General features: G+C 47.7%; 1 protein-coding gene across 1 annotated transcript; it reads right to left on the reverse strand.

Annotated features, from left to right (window-relative positions):
• Positions 1-6,086: 6,086 nt before the first annotated feature.
• lig1 (ligase I, DNA, ATP-dependent) lies at positions 6,087-22,474 on the reverse strand. The gene is made up of 27 exons (XM_035429317.1): positions 22,343-22,474; positions 21,559-21,630; positions 20,953-21,121; positions 20,631-20,796; positions 19,997-20,131; positions 19,633-19,803; positions 19,030-19,144; positions 18,641-18,733; positions 18,346-18,402; positions 17,932-17,990; positions 17,515-17,628; positions 15,969-16,135; positions 14,941-15,017; positions 14,510-14,601; positions 13,972-14,071; positions 13,752-13,837; positions 13,371-13,486; positions 12,749-12,844; positions 11,903-12,013; positions 11,447-11,518; positions 9,579-9,723; positions 9,124-9,206; positions 8,853-9,005; positions 7,702-7,755; positions 7,414-7,557; positions 6,744-6,836; positions 6,087-6,445 (listed from the first exon to the last, which is right to left on the reverse strand). Exons 1-27 carry the CDS (start codon positions 22,357-22,359, stop codon positions 6,368-6,370), a joined length of 2,835 nt encoding a protein of 944 aa, XP_035285208.1. The 5' UTR covers positions 22,360-22,474; the 3' UTR covers positions 6,087-6,367.
• Between the last annotated feature and the right edge of the window lie 150 nt (positions 22,475-22,624).

The raw sequence follows: 22,624 nt of genomic DNA on the forward strand, positions 1-22,624 counted from the left end.
CTGCACGTGGACTGTAATGTAAATGCTGCTTTATTGTACTGCACGTGGACTGTAATGTAAATGCTGCTTTATTGTATTGCACACGGACTGTAATGTAAATGTTTCTTTATTGTACTGCACACGGACTGTAATGTAAATGCTGCTTTATTGTACTGCACATGGACTGTAATGGAAATGCTGCTTTAATGTACTGAACACGGACTAATGTAAATACTGCTTTATTGTACTGCACACGGACTGTAATGTAAATGTTTCTTTATTGTACTGCACACAGACTGTAATGGAAATGCTACTTTAATGTACTGCACACAGACTGTAATGTAAATACTGCTTTATTGTACTGCACACAGACTAATGTAAATGTTTCTTTATTGTACTGCACACAGACTGTAATGTAAATGCTACTTTAATGTACTGCACACAGACTGTAATGTAAATGCTGCTTTATTGTACTGCACATGGACTGTAATGGAAATGCTGCTTTAATGTACTGAACACGGACTGTAATGTAAATACTGCTTTATTGTACTGCACACGGACTGTAATGTAAATGTTTCTTTAATGTACAGCACTTGGACTGTAATGTAAATGCTGCTTCATTGTACTGCACACGGACTGTAATGTAAATTCTACTTTAATGTACTGCACACAGACTGTAATGTAAATGCTGCTTTATTGTACTGCACATGGACTGTAATGGAAATGCTGCTTTAATGTACTGCACACAGACTGTAATGTAAATGCTGCTTTATTGTACTGCACACGGACTGTAATGTAAATGTTTCTTTATTGTACTGCACACGGACTGTAATGTAAATGCTGCTTTATTGTACTGCACACAGACTGTAATGTAAATGCTACTTTAATGTACTGCACACAGACTGTAATGTAAATGCTGCTTTATTGTACTGCACACGGACTGTAATGTAAATGCTACTTTAATGTACTGCACACAGACTAATGTAAATGCTGCTTTATTGTACTGCACATGGACTGTAACGGAAATGCTGCTTTAATGTACTGCACACAGACTGTAATGTAAATGCTGCTTTATTGTACTGCACATGGACTGTAATGGAAATGCTGCTTTAATGTACTGAACACAGACTGTAATGTAAATACTGCTTTATTGTACTGCACACGGACTGTAATGTAAATGTTTCTTTAATGTACAGCACTTGGACTGTAATGTACATGCTATGGGGGGAGTTTCTCCCTGGGTTCACACACTCACCTCTTCTCTCTCTCTCTCTCTCTCTCTCGCTCTCTCTTTCTCTCTCTCTGCCCTTTCTTCCTGGATGGAGTGAGGGATTAAACAAAGGGTCTATCTCTTCCCTCTCTCTCTACTCCTTCGGTCCAGATTCTTGTCATTTGCCAGTGTCTCTTCAGCAGAACAATGGAGAGAGGGGAACGGGGGGTGACTGGTGTCTCTCTCTCTCCCTCTCTCTCAATGGCCCCTTTCTCCCTCTCTCTCTCTTCTCCTCTATTTTTCAAAAGTGGAAACAATGCCTCCATTCTGTCCCTGTCTCCAGGCCTCTCCCACTCCCGTCATTCCTGTAGCAGGCAGAAGGAGAGAGGGATGAAAAGAGGGAGAGAGAGAAATCGGTTATAAATAGATGGGGTGACACAAGGACACAGAGAGAGACCCTAGCCTGCCACTGGACCCTCACCTTAGGGGACTTGATGCTAAAAAAACAACTGCGCTTCAGTATACATTCAGAATTACCCTCAAACCCTTTAAGGTGTGAGGTCACAAACATGATTAGAATGTTTTTGACACAACATTCTAATGCTGATGTCACAATCACTGCTGGTATTTGAAAACAGAACACTGACTTGGAATTTTGAGGAAAAAAAAAGATGAGATGACTCATCTTCTCCATGAATTCATAACTAAAATCACTGTAAATATCATTCATATTCTAAACATAGTCATGAGTGTAAAACCACTGAAAATATCATTCATATTCTACAGTCATAACTGTAAAACCATTGTAAATATATTCATATTCTAAAGTCATAACTGCAAAACCACTGTAAATATCATTCACATTCTACCAGTCTTGATTGTAAAACCATGGTAGCTATGATTAAATATTGCATCTATAGTCCTGACCAATGTCACTGTAGATATAATTAATTTTCCTGATGTATGACTAATGCTGGATTAAAATGCAATTAATTTGATTTTGTGCTTCTGAAAAACGTAATGAAATGTAGCGATGGGGGGAAAAAAATAAAATAAAAAAAACTTAAAGGCCAGATGGACTTAAGGGCACAATTATTTACAGTGTGTGTGTTTCAGCTTGGGAGTGTTCCGACAGTTATTCCAGCTGCTTTTCGGTTCCAGAACACTGACTTTGAATTTTGAAATAAAAACATTCCAAACAGCGATTAAGCACAGGGGTCCTCCCTCCCCCCCCCCCCACAGGGCTGTGTTCCATCTCTGATCCCCTCGTCCCACGTACACTAACGGGACAAGATTGCAATGGAAACGGACCGTCTCTCACCGAATACGCGGACGGCGTGGCCCCGTGTCATGTGATGGATGGGACCCATGTCATGTGATGTGATGGACGGGCCAGACCCTGCCCATATGCAGGCAGCACGAGGGCATAACCGACCTCTCGGATCCAGGAGAGAGCTCCCTCGAGCCTGGCGTCTCTTGAGACGAACGAGAGGGGTTGCAGAGGAGGCCGAACATCTCAGATTGGGGTTTCCAAGAAGTTCCCGCAGCCGCCGCCCCGCCCCGTCAGCACTGTACACTGTTAGGACCCACAGGCATTGCGCAAGGCCACACACACGCCCGACATAACTCCCCATCAACCCACCACTCCCATCTCCCACGGACACCGTTTCAAAACCCATCCGGCAAAAAAAAAAAAGGAACGTTTACAAAAGAATCCTTCATCCCTACTGCAACAGGACCTTTGAATAAATAGCAATAAGGACAATAACACTGCACTTTTATTTGCACATATCTATGTCTCTGGTGATAGCTTTTTTTTTTACGTGCTTTTAAAGTTTTTTTATGAGCACGTGCCAAGACGATATTCCGTATATGTGATGGCTGTGTTTTCTGAATCTGGATGCAAGGTGTGGGACAGGGGGATCGTGACTTCACACACGTGCGTGAATGGGAGATCATGTGACAGAAATCGGGTTCTAACGAACCTCACCCTCTCATCCAATTCCAAACTTTAACACCGGGGGGGGGGGGGTGCAGAAAAAAAAAAAGGCTGATCATTTTTCAGGATTGTGTGCCAACATCAGCCGTTACGTATACGCTCAGCTCGATCACCTCTCCATCCGACATCTGCACAAGCACCAGCTACACCCGCAGACTGCTAAGCTAAGCCCAAATGGACTGCATTTGTATAGCGCTTTTATCCAAAGCGCTTCACAATTGATGCCTCTCATTCACCAGAGCAGTTAGGGGGTTAGGTGTCTTGCTCAGGGACACTTCGACACGCCCAGGGCGGGGCTCGAACCGGCAACCCCCCGACTGCCAGACAACCGCACTTACCTCCTTAGCTGTGTCGCCTCCTAAATATTTAACTGTGCTTGAGTGCAAGCGAGTGACACCAGCAGTGCATAGAGCGCGCAAAAAAAAAAAAAAAAAAAAAGGTTATTTGGTTGGAACAAAAAGCGGCACGGGGACCAGGCCCTAACGGGACCCCGAGTCGCGCACCCCGGGTTTAACACCCGAACCCCAAAGCGGGCCCCGGAGAGAGAAAGGGGCGCGGAAACCCGGCGAAAAAAAGGTGCCGGAATTCTGGCCGTTTCTCCCAGCGGGGCGGTCCGAAAATTTGGGACGGTATTCCGGGGGCTCGGGCTCCCAACAATAGACGGGACTGTTGCTCTCCTCTTCCTCCCCTCCCCTCCCTCTCTGGCACAGCAGAGATGTCACACAGAGCGCCAAAACCATGCCATGGGGTGGGGACGGAGAGGGATGGAGGGATGGAGGGAGGAGGAGAGGGAGAGGATGCAGCAGGAGAGAAAGGGGAGAACAAACGCATTTGTCGCGAGCTGAGAGGGGGCATTGTGTACGAAAAATCGCAGGCCGGGGGGGGGGGGGGGGGGGGGCAGCTGAAAGAGGAGAAACTCAAAATGGGGTGGGGTGGGTCGGGGGGGATTTCAAAACATTTTGGTTTTCGGTGCTCTGTTATTTTGTTCCTCAGTTCTGCAGCACAGAAATATTTATGGTCGTTCAGTTTCTGTGCAACACAAATAAATTTTATTAATATATTAAGTTTGTGGCAAGGTTTGCTCTGTTCGTGTGTTAGTGGAACAGGACCCACCAGCCTTCCACCCACCTGCACTTTATATTCTGTACATTGAATATTCATAAAATCACCTGAACACTTCATACACCTAAGTGTTCAGGTGATTTTGTAACCTGTCTTTTATAAGGAACACATGGTTACCGTCCCTAGGCGAATCCAGGGAAGCTATACACAGATCTCAGTGACATTCGGATGTAGCTACAGTAAGATTCTGGAACCTCCCAGAAATAAGTTCTATTTAGCTTCCAAGCTGACGTTTAGGATAGAAGGGTGCGTTCGGGTAATGCTGCTCTTCTTCACTGATAGCTAGCTAGCCTCGCAAATCCAATGAAGATTATAAACCAACACATTACAAATGAAAGCTTCGATATGCTCACAATAAATAGCATGTTTGTGACACAGGTTTTATAATGTGCAAGCTGAATAACTATGTTAACTTTATGTTAGAATCAAAACTCCCGAATTTAAACATTTAGCTGGAGTTACTTTTAAAAAAAAGAAAAGAAAAAAAAAGACATTTCTCTCTTTGTCAGGGACCTTTTGAATATGCCAGCCCACATATTGTGTCCATGGCAGTGGTGTCGTAAATGGTAATAACTCATAAAGTTGGTAATAATTCTAAACCAGGGGGAAGAAGGTGGGCGCAGGCATGAATTATTTGCAATATGCTTCCCGCCCAGTGCATTATGGGGGACCACAATTCCTGGCTATTCCCCTGATCAGCACCTGGGTTAGGTTGGGACAGCGCAGGCTAATGCGTGTCCAGCTGGGCCGGTCGGTCGCACCGTAGTTAACAGCGCTCCACACACAGCTGCCACAGACTGCAGTAGCATGGGCTCACCAGAGGGGGCGCTGTGGAGTCTGTGCCCGACTCGCTGACCGTGGGAAGAGCCACAGTCAGAGGGAGCACAGAGACCCCATTCAACCTCCTCTGCTGCAGACACAATCCCTGCTCTGAGCACACAGCCCACACACACTTCCATCGCATCACACACACACGTGGACACACACGTGAACAGGCACGCGCACACATCCACAGATGTGCACACACACACACTTCCGTCGCATTGCATCATATCTCACACACACATTTCCATCGCATCGCACACACACGTGGACACACACTCGAACACGCACGCGCACACATCCAAACATGAATGAACACACACACACTTCCATTGCATTGCATCATACCTCACATACAAACACACACATCGCATTACATCATCTCTCTCTCTCTCACTCACACACACACACACACACACCCTTTGCATCTCGCACATACGGACATGAGCGCACACACGCACGCACACACACTTCCATTAATCACAACGTCCACATTCAAACACAGATGTGAACGAGCTCTCCTGACTTGGCTAACATCTCTTCAACAGAAACATCGTGGCAGTGCTGTCACAAACATCTGCTCTCAAACGGCAGCTGTGAGAAAAGCACAGGGGCGTCTGCTGTCCAATCAAGAGAGAGCAGCACAGACACCGACCGCTCAAGTGTGACCCATCGGTGGAGATTATCATCATTTACAATCGCATTTTTACAATCAGAAATATATATATAAATATATATATTTTAGGGCTTTTTCAGCTTCACTGGACAGCAGAGTGAAGAGAAACAGGAAGAATGGTGAGAGAGAGAGAGAGAGAGAGAGGGGGGGCAGAGAGAGAGAATGTGACAAAGATGGGATTCGAACCACACAGACGGGATTCGAACCGTCAACAACGCGGCGCACAATGAGCAGGTGGACGGTGCTCTACAGGCTACGCTATGAGACACACCCCATGGTCAGGTACTAAAATATAATTTTTTTTATTTCAGTCCAAAGCAGACAAAGAAATTATTTACATAAATTGAAATTAAGCCGAACATTTCAGCAGTGCCCAATACTGACACTGTGAGAAAACGCTACTGTAACCCTACACACTTACAGTACTAAACGGGCACTGCATCACAAAATAAATCCTTAAGACAGCACAGAAGCACACATCAAGAGCCAATCAGAAGGGGGACAGTTTTTTCCAGGAACCAATGAAGGGCTAGTATCCGAGGAGCCAATCGAAAAGGCATCAGTAGTAGTCCTCCAGGCTGTGTTTGCTTGCTCCCTGGTTCTGAATCTGCTGCTGCTTCCCGTACAGGTCGGCAACCTGAGATAAAAGGAAAACAGGAAATGCGCGTGAAATCAAAAGGACAAAGACATTTCAGACGTGTAAGTACACGATCAAGATTTTGAGATGAGTTACTGGTAAATACAAAAGAAAAATTGACAGCAAATAAAAATAAATCCTCTGTCATTCATTAGTTTTTTTTTTTTTTTTAACATTAGCAAATGCTCTTATTCAGAGTGATTTACACAGCGTCATTTGGGATTCAAACCTGCAACCCCGGAGTTAGTGGTGCAGTTCCTTATCTCTCACACTAAACAGCCCCCGCTCTCTCTCTCACCTGCACGCTGCTGGTCGCGTCCTCCGGCTTTTTATCCTCTCTGACCCTGAGGAACCGGGGAAAGCGGAGAGACACGCCCTTCACCGGGTCCACCTGGAGAGAGAGGGAGGGGGGGAGAGAGAGAGAGAGAGAGAGAGAGAGAGAGGGGAAGGGAGGGAGAGAGACAGGTGGAGACAGGGGGAGAGGGAGAGAGAGGGAGTGAGTGAGAGGGAGACAGAAGGAGAGAGGGAGAGGTGGACACGGGGAGAGGGAGAGAGAGAGAGACAGAGAGAGGTAGAGACAGAGGGAGAGGGAATGATAAGGAGAGAGAGAGAGGGAGTGAGTGAGATGGAGACAAAGGGAGAAAGAGAGGGAGACACAGAGGGGGAGAGTTAAGGTGAGAAAGAAATAAAGGGGAAGTGACAGTTAAGGCAAAAAAGAAAGAAAGATAGAGGGGGATTAGGGAGTAAGAGGGAGGGGGAGAGAGGGTAAGGAGGTGTGAATTTCTTATTCATAAATGTAAATCAGATCTGTATATCTATTTAAATATTTTTTTTCATAAATTTAACATTAATTTGTATATTTAGCCATAAAATGTGACATTGATTTTTATGTTTTTCCATTTAAACATAAAAATAAAAAATGTGTGTGTGCTTCTGCAGGAGGTGTGTTGAGTGACAGCTGAACTAACCAATCCCATGGCTGCCTTGTACACCGGAGACAGAGACAGGTCGGCACACTTCACTTCCCAAACCTGCACCGCCTCGAGCCAAACGTCAGGCTCAGCCGATTGGTCGATGCGGTAATACGAGCGGGGTTTGGGTAAGACATGTTCCTGTAAAGAAACGCAGTAACAATAACACAATGTTTTAATCTCATGAGCTCCATGAACATTTCATATCGTTAAATGTCATTGTCATGAATGTCACAAAGGACTGAAATGAGTCGGTACATTTAAAGAACTGAAACTAGTCTGTACCTTAAAGAACTTGAAATGCTGCTCCAAATCCTCATCCTTGAAACCCGTTCCAATCTGCAGACGAGAGAGAACGGAGTAACGGATACAGCAGCAGAGCGTTCCGAACTCATACGCGAGTGCGCTAACATGACATAGCATAGCATAGCACAGCATAGCATAACATAGCATAGCACAGCATAGCATAGTATAGCATAACATAGCATAGCATAATGTAACATAGCATAACCCAACATAGCATTGCATCGAATAGCATAACATAGCATAGCATAATGTAACATAACATAACATAGCATAGCATAGCATAGCATAGCACAGCACAGCATAACATAGCATAGCACAGCATAGCATAGTATAGGACAGCATAATGTAACATAGTATAACACAACATAGCATTGCATCGCATAGCATAACATATCATAGCCTAACATAACATAGCATAGCATAGCATAGCATACCATACCATAACATAAGACATGATGAGGAGAGCCGGCCACACAGCACAACAATGTTCGCCATTTTCTTACCGCTAAAGTGTACCTAGAGCTCGGTTTGGCGTACAAACTGGATGGTATCCAACATCATAACAAGTCTGGTCTTGAAATCCCCCCCAGAGTGTTTAAATGTACAAATGACTAACTGCTGTGACACACACTGTAACACCGCAAGAAAAGACAGACAAGGCTGCCCATGCAGACACAGACAGACAGACGAACGGACGGCTGGACGGTCGGACAGAACTTGCAGACAGACGGTCGGACAGACCTTGCAGACGGACAGACAGACGGACAGACAGACGGACGGACGCACGGACGGTCAGACAGACAGACGGATGGACAGCCAGACGGTCAGTCGGACAGACCTTGCAGACGTACAGACAGACGGTCGGTCAGATGCCTTGCAGACAGACAGACGAATAGACAGACGGACAGAGGGACCTTGCAGACGGCCGGACAGATGGACGGTCGGACAAACAGACAAACAAACGGATGGAGGGTCGGACAGACAGACACACAGCCAGACAGACGGACAGACAGTCGGTAGGACAGACCTTGCAGACGTACGGTTGGGACAAACGGACAGACAGATGGACGACCGGACGGACGCACAGACCTTGCAGACGGACAGACAGACGACCGGACGCACGCACAGACCTTGCAGACGGACTGGAACTCCTCGTTCTCCTGGTCGTAGCAGGCCAGCAGGAAGCCCCCGTAGGCCCCGGCTCTCTTGCCCTTGCCCAGGTAGGCCCCGATCACACACAGGTCCACCGTGTCCCCCACGCCCTCCAGGTAGTCCTTCTTCAGCTGGGGGGGTCGAGCGGCAGTTCACATTATCTGTGTGTGTGTGTGTGTGTGTGTGTGAGAGAGAGTGAGAGTGTGTGTGTGTGTGTGTGTGTGAGAGAGAGCGTGTGTGTGTATGTACCTTCAGCCAGTTGTGAGAGCGTTTGGCAATTTCGTAAGTAGCATCTTTTTCCAGAGTCTTCACCATGAGCCCCTCACATGAGTCTGAGTGAAAATGTCAACAACACACACCAGTTACATACAACACACACACAACGGGCACCAGTCACATAGAACACACACACACCAGTCGCATACAACACACACCAATCACATACAATACACACAAACCACATGGCACACACAACAGTCGAATACCACACAAACACACACGCGCACACACGCACACACAAACACACACGCGCGCACACACACACACAAACACACACACACACACGCGCACACACACACGCATGCACACGCGCACACACACACGCACACACACGCACACACACGCACACACACGCACACACACGCACACACACGCACACACACGCACACACACACACACACACACACACACACGCGCACACACACCTCGGACAGACTGCTCCAGGAACTCCCCGATGGTCTCCGTGCTGTCGGAGTCGAGCGCCTGAGCGAAAACGAAATCTCCCTCCCGCTCCTCAAAGCTCTCCTTCAGCAGGGCTCGCCGCCGAGACAACGGCTCCTTCACCAGAGACTGGAGCACAGCCATCACCATCATCATCATCAGTGTACAGCACAACAACCATCATCACCACCTTACAGCATCTCCATCACCATCATCATCACCTTAACCAGAGACTAGAGCACAACCATCATCATCACCATCATCATCACCTTACAGCACAACCATCATCACCATCATCATCATCACCTTACAGCACAACCATCATCATCATCATCATCATCACCTTACAGCACAACCATCATCATCATCATCATCATCACCATCATCATCATCACCTTCACCATCATCATCATCATCACCATCATCGTCATCCTGACAGCACAACCATCATCATCATCATCATCACCATCATCATCATCATCATCATCATCACCATCACCATCATCATCACCTTCACCAGAGACTGGAGCACAACCACCATCATCATCATCATCACCATCATCATCATCATCTTCACCAGAGACTACAGCACAACCATCATCATCATCACCATCATCATCATCATCAGTGTACAGCACAACAACCATCATCATCACCACCTTACAGCATCTCCATCACCATCATCATCACCTTAACCAGAGACTAGAGCACAACCATCATCATCATCATCATCACCTTACAGCACAACCATCATCATCACCACCTTACAGCATCTCCATCACCATCATCATCACCTTAACCAGAGACTAGAGCACAACCATCATCATCATCATCACCTTACAGCACAACAACCATCATCATCATCATCACCATCATCACCACCTTACAGTATCTCCATCACCATCATCATCACCTTAACCAGAGACTAGAGCACAACCATCATCATCATCATCACCTTACAGCACAACCATCATCATCACCACCTTACAGCATCTCCATCACCATCATCATCACCTTAACCAGAGACTAGAGCACAACCATCATCATCATCATCACCTTACAGCATAACCACCATCACCACCTTACAGCATCTCCATCACCATCACCTTAACCAGAGACTAGAGCACAACCATCATCATCACCACCATCATCATCACCTTACAGCATCTCCATCACCATCATCACCTTCACCAGAGACTAGAGCACAACCACCATCATCACCATCATCATCACCTTACAGCATCTCCATCACCATCATCACCTTCACCAGAGACTAGAGCACAACCACCATCATCATCATCAGTGTACAGCACAACAACCATCATCATCACCTTACAGCATCTCCATCACCATCATCATCACCTTAACCAGAGACTAGAGCACAACCATCATCATCATCACCGTACAGCACAACAACCATCATCATCATCATACAGTACCTCCACCATCATCATCACCACCATGCAGCACAACCATCATCACCATTATCATCATCATCACCTTCACCAGAGACTAGAGCACAACAACCATCATCATCACCACCTTCATCTTACAGCACAACAACCAACATCATCACCTTACAGCACAACCATCATCATCACCACCTTCATCTTACAGCACAACAACCAACATCATCACCTTACAGCACAACAACCAACATCATCACCTTACAGCACAACAACCATCATCATCATCTTACAGGATCTCCATCTTCATCATAATCATCTTCATCTTACAGCAACAACCACCATCATCCTCACCACCTTCATCTTACAGCACCTCCATCATCATCATCATCATCTTACAAAACCTATAATCATCATCATCACCATCATCATCACCATCATCATACCTCTCCGTTCAGGTAGAGCAGGTCGAAGGCGTACACGCACACTTGGACCTTTATCTCCGACGCGTCCACATCCTGTAACACACAAACGAACAATCACCCAGAGACAACCAGGGCGGTACAGCCCCACAGGGCGGTACAGGGCAGTACAGGGCAGTACAGGGCAGTACAGGGCAGTACAGGGCGGTACAGGGCGGTACAGGGCGGTACAGGGCAGTACAGGGCGGTACAGGGCGGTACAACCCCGCAGGGCAGTACAGGGTGGTACAGGGCAGTACAGGGCGGTACAGGGTGGTACAGGGCGGTACAGGGCGGTACAGCCCCGCAGGGCAGTACAGGGCGGTACAGGGTGGTACAGGGCGGTACAGGGCAGTACAGGGCGGTACAGGGCGGTACAGGGCGGTACATGGTGGTGCACTGCAGCAAAGCCACCAGTGTAACAGTGCCACTCAGACTCACCTTTCTCTTGCGCGTGGTCAGCACCTGGAAGGGCTGGATCTGCTTCTTCTCTCTGTCCCACGCCACAGCCTCCGCGTCCACGATACAGGAGCGCACCGACTCCCTCTTCACCTGAGAGACAAGGGGGGGGGGTGAAATGGGGTTCAGATACACACTCCACAGAAAAGGCCCCAGCCCTGCCCCTGGAGATCTACCATCCTTACAGGGTTTCACTACTCCAACCCTAACAAAGCCACACCTCATTCAACAGCTAGAGCAGGGCTGCCCAACCCTGTTCCTAGGGATCTACTGTCCTGTAGGTTTTCACTCCAACCCTAACAAAGCCACACCTCATTCAACAGCTAGAGCAGGGCTGCCCAACCCTGTTCTGGGAGATCTGCCATCCTGTGGGTTTTCACTCCAACCCTAACAAAGCCACACCTCATTCAACAGCTAGAGCAGGGCTGCCCAACCATGTTCTGGGAGATCTGCCATCCTGTAGGTTTTCACTCCAACCCTAGTTTGGCACATCTGATTCTACTAATGAGAAGCTCAATGAGATCTCTGCTGTTGAATGAGGTGTGTTTTGTTGGGGTTGGAGTGAAAACCCACGGGATGGTTGATCTACAGGATCAGGGTGAAGCAGCCCCGCCCTAGCTGTTGAGTGAGGTGTGCTTTGTTTGGGGTTGGCGTGAAAACCTACAGGACAATAGACTTGGATTGGGCAGCCATGTTCCACAGGAAAAATGGTAACAGCAGAAGCCATTGCTACCAGGACTAGGGCCCCAGTAATATGCATAAAAACTAAAATAAACACCTCACAAACAAGCCAGAATTTGAGGTTGGTGCACGTGTGCATGTGCGTACCCCTGGTATCCTGGAGATGATGTCGGGGTACTTGGTGGTGTTATCTTCCTGATTGCGGCTGAAGATGTGCACGCCGCCGTTCTCGAGGATGTGGATCTGGGGAGACATCGATAACGATCAATACCGCCGCGCACAAGGACTGCAGTGGTGGAAGTGCCCTTAGGGACGCGCAATCACAACAGAGCACAGAACAGCACCGCGCTCCCTCTAGTGGTCAGAGGAGGATGTGCACTAAAAAGAGCACATAGGGAGGATGGGAGAGAGAGAGAGCCTGACTTTCGATGTTCCTTTATTGGAACACCAAATTTTCCACAACTACCTTAAAACCTATCCCAGCACCCTATTTACAAATCCACAACCCACCCTTACCCACCCACACACCCCCCAAAAAAACAAATACAACAGAAAAAGAAATACAATACCCAACCACCACAGTTAATCTAAGCATATCTCCATCTTAATTTACCACACAAACAGCTCTCTCACTAAACCACATTCTTTTAAAAGTTGGCACATCATCAGTGGGCATCATTTTAAAATACTCAAATTCTACTCTGAGAGAGAGATAGATGGAGAGATACAGACAGCCAAAGAGAGAGAGAGAGAGAATGTGCAGGCCCACCTGAGCTCTCTCTCCATCGTATTTGTATTCACAGGTGAAGGCGGCTTCATCAAACCGTTTCATCACCTCAGACACGCCCTTAGTGGGCTGGGCCAGCATGGGCTTCAGAGGAACGCCTGAGAGAGAGAGGGAGAGAGAGAGAAGGGGGGGGAGGGTGGGAGGGAGAGAGAGAGAAGGGGGGGAAGGGTGGGAGGGAGAGAGAGAGAAGGGGGGGGAGGGTGGGAGGGAGAGAGAGAGAGAAGGGGGGGTGGGGGGAGGAGGGAGAGAGAGAGCACACCATCATACATGACAACATCCCACACACAATGTCACTCCATCTCACACAGACATTAACACACATACGCACACATGCACAATGCGCCAGGGTTTTGGGGGCCTTACCTGGGGTAAGCTTGCAGTGTTTGGGCAGTTCTTTAATTCCCTCCTTCAGCAGGACAGGAATGATGACGTCATAGTTCGGCATCTCACTAGGAGACAAACACCAATTACCTAAAGCTCGGACCCAGGCCCACTAGCCCCACCCACATCATTAGCCCAACTGACACTGTCAGCCCCGCCCACACCATGATTGACAGCTAGGGAAGAGCTCTGAGTGGCTCACCAGTATGTCTGTTTCAGGATGAGGGCGTTCTCCTCCAGCCAGCTCCGCCTGCTCTCCACAGACTTCCCCAAACCTGCATCCAGGACCTTCGGAGGAAAATCTGAGACAGAGCAGCACTGTATCAGTTACACACAAACACTGTATTGGAGCTACACACCCACCAATACACCACTATAGCAAACAGACTTGGTTTTCTAAAGACAGACATAAAACACTACAGACGCACACAGTACAGACATGCGTGCAGTAGATACGCGCAGAACAAACTTGCGCAGTACAGACACGCACAGCACAGACTCACACAGTACAGACACACACAGTACAGACTCACACAGAACACACACACAGTACAGACACGCACAGCACAGATACGCACGCAATACAGACGCACAGCACATACTCACACAGTACAGACGTGCATAGAACAGACTCACACAGACACAGACTCATGCAGCACAGACATGCACAGCACAGAATCACAGTACAAATACACACGGAGCACGGACACGCAGCACAGACGCCTCCCACACACACACACCTTGCCCAGGAGGGGTGAGGGTCACGGCCTGGCTCAGCGCCACCAGCACGCTCTGCTCCGCCAGCCCGATCCGCAGCTTTCCCGCCAAAGACCTGCAGCCCCACGGCCAATAAACGATAAATCAGCCGATAAACGATAAATCATCAAATAAACGATAAATCAGCCAATAAACGATAAATCGGCCAATAAACGATAAATCATCAGCCAATAAACTATAAATCATCAGCCAATAAACGATAAATCAGCCAATAAACGACAAATCACCCAAATAAACGATAAATCACCCAATAAACCACCTCAAAATCACAAAACCAAATACACAGCCCCCAGCCCAATAAACCACCTAAAACGCCCCAATCCAGGGTCAGGACTGGAAACGCTGGAAAGGTATAAAGGTGACAGGTGAGCCTCAGGTGTGACGGGTAACTGACCTGACGATGTACCGGGCCTCAGAGTGCCTGCAGGCCACAAACAGGCCCTTGATGATGTCAATCTTCTTGTTCATGGACTGGGATTGAGACGGCAAGAGAGAGAGACAGAGTTGAGACATATTTACACTCGAGGTCACCTTATTGGCAGACTGTGGGGACAGATGTCACCCCATTGGCAGACTGTGGAGACAGAGGTCAACCCATTGGCAGACTTTGGAGACAGAGGTCACCCTATTGGCAGATAGGCTGAGAAATCTCTCTCCTTTGGCTACAGAGAGTGCTCTTCACTAGAAAGACTGCACATTCAAAGTCACTGGTGAAAATATTAATCTTTCTTATCCCAAAAAAGGCGACTAAAACAATGGTGGTACATTTGTGTATCTAAATCTGCTAACTGGGCTCATGCAATATCGTGCCACAGTTGTGTCTCCACGGCGACGTCACACCCCAGTTGCAGGAGGCTCACTGCATCAAAACTAAAATAAACGTTTTTAAATTCAGCAGCCGATGGGGCACATCTCCAGTATTTATATTTTTCCAGAAGTTTTTTTTTTTTTTTTGAGCATTTTAAATATAATCCACGTTAGGTGTGGAGTGAGCTCTAACAGCTATGCGGTTGAAACTGCGTAGCTGTTTAGCTGCGACATAGCTCAGGAGGTAAGACCGATTGTCTGGCAGTCGGAGGGTTGCCGGTTCAAACCCTGCCCTGGGCGTGTCAAAGTGTCCTTGAGCAAGACACCTAACCCCTAACCCCTAACTGCTCTGGCGAATGAGAGGCATCAATTGTAAAGCGCTTTGGATAAAAGCGCTATATAAATGCAGTCCATTTACCATTAACTGACGATTATGATTTTATTGTCTTTGTAAAAAAATCTTAGGCTTTATGCGTGCATCGGCCATAAAGCAGCTCAGCCGCAAGTAGCCATCGCATCACACCGCCACAGGACCGCCGTGTCTCCATGACAACGCCATCGCCCCGCGGCTGCCATGGCTACCGCCAGTCAGGCGGTCACGTCGGGGCTGCTCACAGAGTTCCCGGTCATCTTGGCGATGTCCTTCAGCTTGCTGAACACGCCCGCCGCCGACAGATTGGCCGGCGCGAACATCATTCTCTGGTTGCTACGGGAACTCTCGGCCACCAATCCCAGGTCCCCCTTCTCCTGCGCCTCCGCCTTGATCTTGTCCAGCTGTCGCCCTGGAGACGGAGACGGAGAGACACAGACGGCATAAATCAACTGCTTAAGATGGAGGGAGCAAGAAGACAAGGCAGGGAGAGAGAGAGAGAGAGAAGGGAGTGAATGAGAGAGAAAGAAGGGAGGAAAGAGAGAGAGAGGGAGCAGGAGATGACACCTTTACAGACACATTAGCAGATGTCACAATTCAGAGGTGAAAAATAGCTTTAACAATGAAAAACCCTGTTTCTACCATATGAGGGTGGAGATTGGCACATCCTGTTCATGGGACAGTTCATTTCGTGCAGAATTCATTTTATATAAGTTATAGTGTACATTTTTTTTTTTTAATCAGTCCAAACTCCAAAACAGCACTTGCATCAATATTATGTTTCCAAAGGTATACACAAGCTGATTCACCCTTGACATTTATGTACAATTGAAATAATAAAAATCAATTTTTATATTGCGCTGACATTTCTCTCCTTCGCACTTATGTGCAAGCTCTTTTCTTCCAAGGACCTGCGTAGTAATACTTTCATATGAAGCCAAGCCACAATGTCCTCAGACGCAGGCTGCAAGGCCACGGCAAACAGTTCCCACCAAAAATAAGATCAAATTTACGTTAAATTACAGGCATTTAGCAGACGCTCTTATCCAGAGCGACTTACACAACTTTTTAACATAGCATTTTACATTGTATCCATTTATACAGCTGGATATATACTGAAGCAATTCCGGTTAAGTTCCTTGTTCAAGGGTACAACCATAGTGTCCTACCCGGGAATCGAACCTGCGACCTTTAGGTTACAAGTCCAGTTCCTTACCCACTGTGCTACACTCCTGTGCTACACTCCTCCGTTAATGCTCTGAAACACAATCGGGTAATACGCACATGGACAACCTCTGGACACGCGACGTCACTGCAGAACCTGTGAGTTAAACTGAAGCGCATTTTGTGGGGCGACATAGCTCAGGAGGTAAGACCGATTGCCTGGCAGTCGGAGGGTTGCCGGTTCAAACCCCGCCCTGGGCGCGTCAAAGTGTCCTTGAGCAAGGCACCTAACCCCCAACTGCTCTGGCGAATGAGAGGCATCAATTGTAAAGCGCTTTGGATAAAAGCGCTATATAAATGCAGTCCATTTACCATTTTCTATCTTTAGACCACAAACCTCTGGATTACAAGCACTGATAGCAATCGCTGTAAAGCTGGTAGAGTTAAAAAATAAATACGTTTTTAAAAACACTTCTGTAGTCACACAGAAGGTGCACAGCACTGCTGAAAAACAGCTGCGAAAGGTAAAACACATTGACGTCAAAGCAATTTCTAAATTTCCAACTCTACAACCTGAATGTGTGTGTGTGTGTGTGTGTGTATCTGGGCGTCTTTTGTGAGTCTTACCTGTTGCCTGGGCAACAGCCTTCATCAGCACCGTCTCTCCCACGCCAAGCTCCACCCCTAAGTAGGCGGGGCCCAGCTGGTTCAGACAGAGGTACACACAGCACACCAGGTCATCTGGAAAAAAATTAAGTATTCATTACACGCATACACTACACTACACAACACAACACAGACACTACACACCGCACAGTACACAGGCACTACACAACAAAACATATCACACAGCCACTACACGACAAGTCACACAGCACACAGACACTACACAACACACACACACTACACAACACACAGCACACAGACACTACAAAAGACAACACACAGTACACAGACACTATACAACACACCACACAGTACACAGACACTACACAGCACACAACACACAGTACACGTAACAAACACACACACACACACACACACCTGGTGAGAGGACCAGCACAGAACGCAGCAGGTTTGAAAGGGTCTCAATGTTCTTCAGTCTGAAGGGGAGAGAGATCAGCAAGTAAGCAGCAAATCCACACCCCCATATACCCCTAAACCCATACCCCTTCCATATACCCCTAAACCCACACCCCTTCCATATTCCCCTAAACCCACACCCCTTCCATATTCCCCTAAACCCACACCCCTTCCATATTCCCCTAAACCCACACCCCTTCCATATACCCCTAAACCCACACCCCTTTCAAATTCCCCAAAACCCACACCCCTTCCATATACCCCTAAACCCACACCCCTTCCATATTCCCCAACTACAAACTGCTACAGTACTCCATAACCCCCTACCGTACTCCCCAACCTCAGACTCGCACGAGCACACCCAGGAGCTCATACCTGCCCATCTCCTCCTCAATCTTCTCCAGGGTGCGAGCCACAGCCAGGTACGGGACCCTGAGGGAGCAGCGACAAAACCAGCAAACATACTGTAAACGCACTGTGAACACATTATAAACGCACTGTACACACGTCACAAACACGCTGGAAATGCACAAAGGCACTGTAAACACATTACACACAACTATAAACGTACCAAACACTGAAGACGCACTGGAGGCACACGGTAAACCCATGCACACGAACGCAAGCACACACGCGCACAGACACGCACACACAAAGAGCAGTCTCTGACCTCTGACCCCGGCTCCAGCAGGCATGGTCCACAGGGTTGTAGTTTGGGCGTGAAGGGTCGTACTCTGCAGGTTTACAGCCAAGGGCGCCCTTTCTGAAACCACGACAACCAAAACCCGTCAAACAGAGATACCACAGCAACCAAATCCCATCAAAAGGAGAAACCATGGCAACAGTTACCATCAAACAGAGAAACCACGGCAACCAAATCCCATCAAAAGGAGAAACCACCGCAACCGTGTACCATCAAACAGAGAAACCACAGCAACAGTGTACCATCAAACAGAGAAACCACGGCAACCAGACGGAACCAAACAGCACAAAACATTTGTTCAGCAACTCCCTCAGACTCAGTCCTCATTAAACCAAGCGTTAGGAAGCATTTCCTACCCGCTTTCCTTCTCCTCATCGCCCTCTCCTTCTCTTTCTCCCTGCACCTCCTTCCCACCTCCTCTCTTCTCCTCCGTCTTCTCCAGCTTTACGGCCACTTTCCTGGGGGCTAAAAAAAAAAAAGAGGGATAAGAGTGATGAACAGATTAAGGGAGAGAGGAGAGGAAAGGGATAGCGAGAGGGACAGGAAAGCCAATGAGACTAAAGGTTGTTCTAGGGTCATGTGGAAACAAAGAACCCGGAGCAGGGCCTGAGGGTCCATCACACAAGAGGCTGCACAGGGTGCCGCGATCCTCTCTGGACTAGTAACTGCGTGACAGGCTGCGAAAATGGCGCAAACGATTGGTTGCTTAGTGAGTAGAGGTGGGGCTTCCGGTAAAAAATCAGAACCACTGCACACAACCGACGCAGACGCGCAGTTTCACCAGGGTGTTCGACAGTGTTCGCACAGCGTCACACAAACCACGGGAACCGCGTTGTTTCAGCATAACTGTAAAAACGGCCTTATGGCGAGAAAGGTGTGGAGAAAGGGATAGAGACAGGGACAAGAGGAAGAGAAGGAAACAGAGGGAAACGGTACAGGAAAGAGAGGGAGAGTCTCACCAAAAAAGCTATTGATGGGTTTCGTTTTAACAGGTGGCTTATCTTCCTCCATTTTGACAGTTGACTCTTCGTCACTCTTCTCCTTCACTGCACCTTCCTCTTCCTCCTCTCCCACAGGCTCTGCTGTCTTCACAAACACTTCTTCCTTCTTCACCTCCTCCTTGTTCCCTTCTTCCATGAGAAAAGAACCCCAAATGTTTTCGTGATTGCGTGAGCGTGTGTGTGAGAGAGACAGAGAGTGCGAGAGAGTGAGTGTGCATGAGTGTGTGTGTGAGTGTGAGTGCACGCACATGCATGTGTGAGGGGGAGGAGTACTTGTGTGATTTATAAATGGAATTTTGTTTTTTAATTTGAGCTCTCTCACCTGTGGCTTGAGCACTTTCGCTCTTGTCCGTCTCTAGCTTGGCCCTCTTCACCACCTGCTGCTCTTCCTCCTCCTCTCCCTCTTCCTCATCACGATTCGCAGTGTCCAGCTTTCTCTTCGGAAACTGTTTCCGGGCTTGGGAAGGAAAGAGTGAAAGAAAACATTTCATACGACACTCCACTGACCTTTTCATACTAAACACGCACTTAACCCCACTATATTCAACTGACATTTCATACTAAACACACACTTAACCCCACTATATTCAACTGACATTTCATACTAAACACACACTTAACCCCACTATATTCAACTGACATTTCATACTAAACACACACTCAACCCCACTATATTCAACTCACATTTCATACTAAACACACCCAGCTGTACTGCACCACACGTTATCAAGGCTGTGAACCTTTCTGCATATACACCCCGTTCTGCAGGTAACACTTCACTGGCTATCTTCGCGAAAGAAATGAGCACACACAGGCGCGCACACACACACACACACACAAACACACTCGCGTGCGCACACACGCACACAGAAACACACACATGCATGCATGCACTCACGCACAGAGCAAAGCAAGCGTGTGAGTGACATAGCGGCTGGTCGCTTGGCAACACTGACCTGTCTTGCGTTTGGGGATCCCGCTAGGCGAGACGGAGGACGGGGTGGTGGGAGTGGCAGGAGTGGCGGGAGTAGCTGGGGTAACCGGGGTAACCGCGGTAACAACGCCAGCTGAGGAAACCGGCGTCGAGGGAGTGGTCTGGGCAGGGCTCTTCACTGCCGCCACCTGCAGGAGAGAAAGAGCACTGCAGTTAAACACGCGCATCACTTCCACAGCCGTGCTACGCACACCTACGAATAGCACTGCAGCTCGCTACGCTATCCGGTGCGGACACGCCTCTTCGGTCGGCGCCATGGCGGTCACTGCGTCGGTCACCCTCACCTTCTCCTGAGCGGGCGGGGCCGTCTCCATCTCCGTCTCCGTCTCTTCCTTCCCAACGGTGTCCTCATCGTCACTGTCTATGATTGGCCGACTGCGCTTACTGGTCTTCTTCACCGGCGAATCGGCTTCCGGAAACCCATTCTGGGGTTTGAGCGGAGATTTGACTGGTCTAAAAGAGGAAAGAAAAATATGGAGTCTAATAAACGTGACTTACTGTGTCCACGAGCACAGGGACTGTCCTATAGCACAGTGATTCACCGAGTCCATGAGCACAGGGACTGTCCTATGGCACAGTGATTCATCGAGTCCATGAGCACAGGGACTGTCGTACAGCACAGTGATACATCGAGTCCATGAGCACAGGGACTGTCCAATAGCACAGTGATTCATCAAGTCCATGAGCACAGGGACTCTCATATGGCACAGTGATTCACTCGGTCTGTCAGCACAGGGACTGTCCAATGGGATCCTCAAGGCCAGGAATCGAGCCCCAACAACTCCCCAGTTGCCACACAACCGGTCTACCTCCTGAGGTAGTGACCGTGTCCCATAGTGAACGTGTCCCACAGTGACAGTGTCCCATAACACAGCGACCTCCTCACTCACTCAGATCTCTCTTTTCCTGGACCGCTGGTCTCCTCCTCTTTCTTCTTCCCTTTCATGGGCTGAAAAAAAGACCTAAGAGAGGAGTGAGGGATTGACAACCTTCGTGCTTATTTGGCCCGTTCAATTCCATGAGCTACATTTTACACTTTAACAGGTTAAAGCGTATTGACAATTTTCCAATTGTCCCTTAATGTAAAAGATGCAGGATTTAAAACAAGAAATACAAAACAGACCACTGACTGGTCAGTTGGGTAGTTATTTCAGTGTCGTTTCGTTAAGACGCGGAGACCATTTTCGGTCAAGCGCAAAAACACACCTCGTTATGATGGTCGGTAATATCACGACTGGCTACAGAAACAACCAAGGTAAAGTCAGCGGACGAAATACACGGAACATTTCACGTGCAAAATATATTAAGTTATCTAGTAAATTGATTCGACTTTTTTTTTTTGCAATACTCAAAGCAGAAAATAAATCGGATGGCTGAAATCTAGGCACTCTGCTAAGATTAGGTCTCGCGCCATAAGATGCATAAGTGCATGCTCGTTAGGGCATAAAATACAGTTAACGGGCATTAATTTGTGTAGGTGTACGAACATACTCAACAAGAATACGCCCGTCACAGAACAAATACTCTGGTTTAATACAGATGAAAACAGACATTTCCTGGTTTGCTAGCTCGCTAATAATAACAGAGACAAGAATGCAAATTTCACGTTCCGTTTTGCAAGCTAGAAATATGCTTGTGAATTACGCTCAATTGGCTCATGGAAACTTTACTTACGCAATGGTTCTCTGCATGATTCCGTTTTGTTACGCTTCTCTATAAATTCTTATACGCGACAAAAGCCCACAACTTCGACACTACCCCTATTCCACTAAAATTCCCCGCGCTTCATACTGAAGCGCCAAAATGACGTCAGAGCCATTCTCACCAGTTGCCAAGAGAGATGTACTACTGCCACCTGCTGTATTGGAGTGCAAATGGCAACGCGTTCATGAAGTGGCGAATCCCTCATTGAATCAGTCTTCGGCGTAACGCATACTATTTTCGGAAGATAGAGTC

Source organism: Anguilla anguilla, chromosome 8 (genome assembly GCF_013347855.1).
Source record: "Anguilla anguilla isolate fAngAng1 chromosome 8, fAngAng1.pri, whole genome shotgun sequence".
In the NCBI taxonomy this organism is placed as follows: Eukaryota; Metazoa; Chordata; class Actinopteri; order Anguilliformes; family Anguillidae; genus Anguilla; species Anguilla anguilla.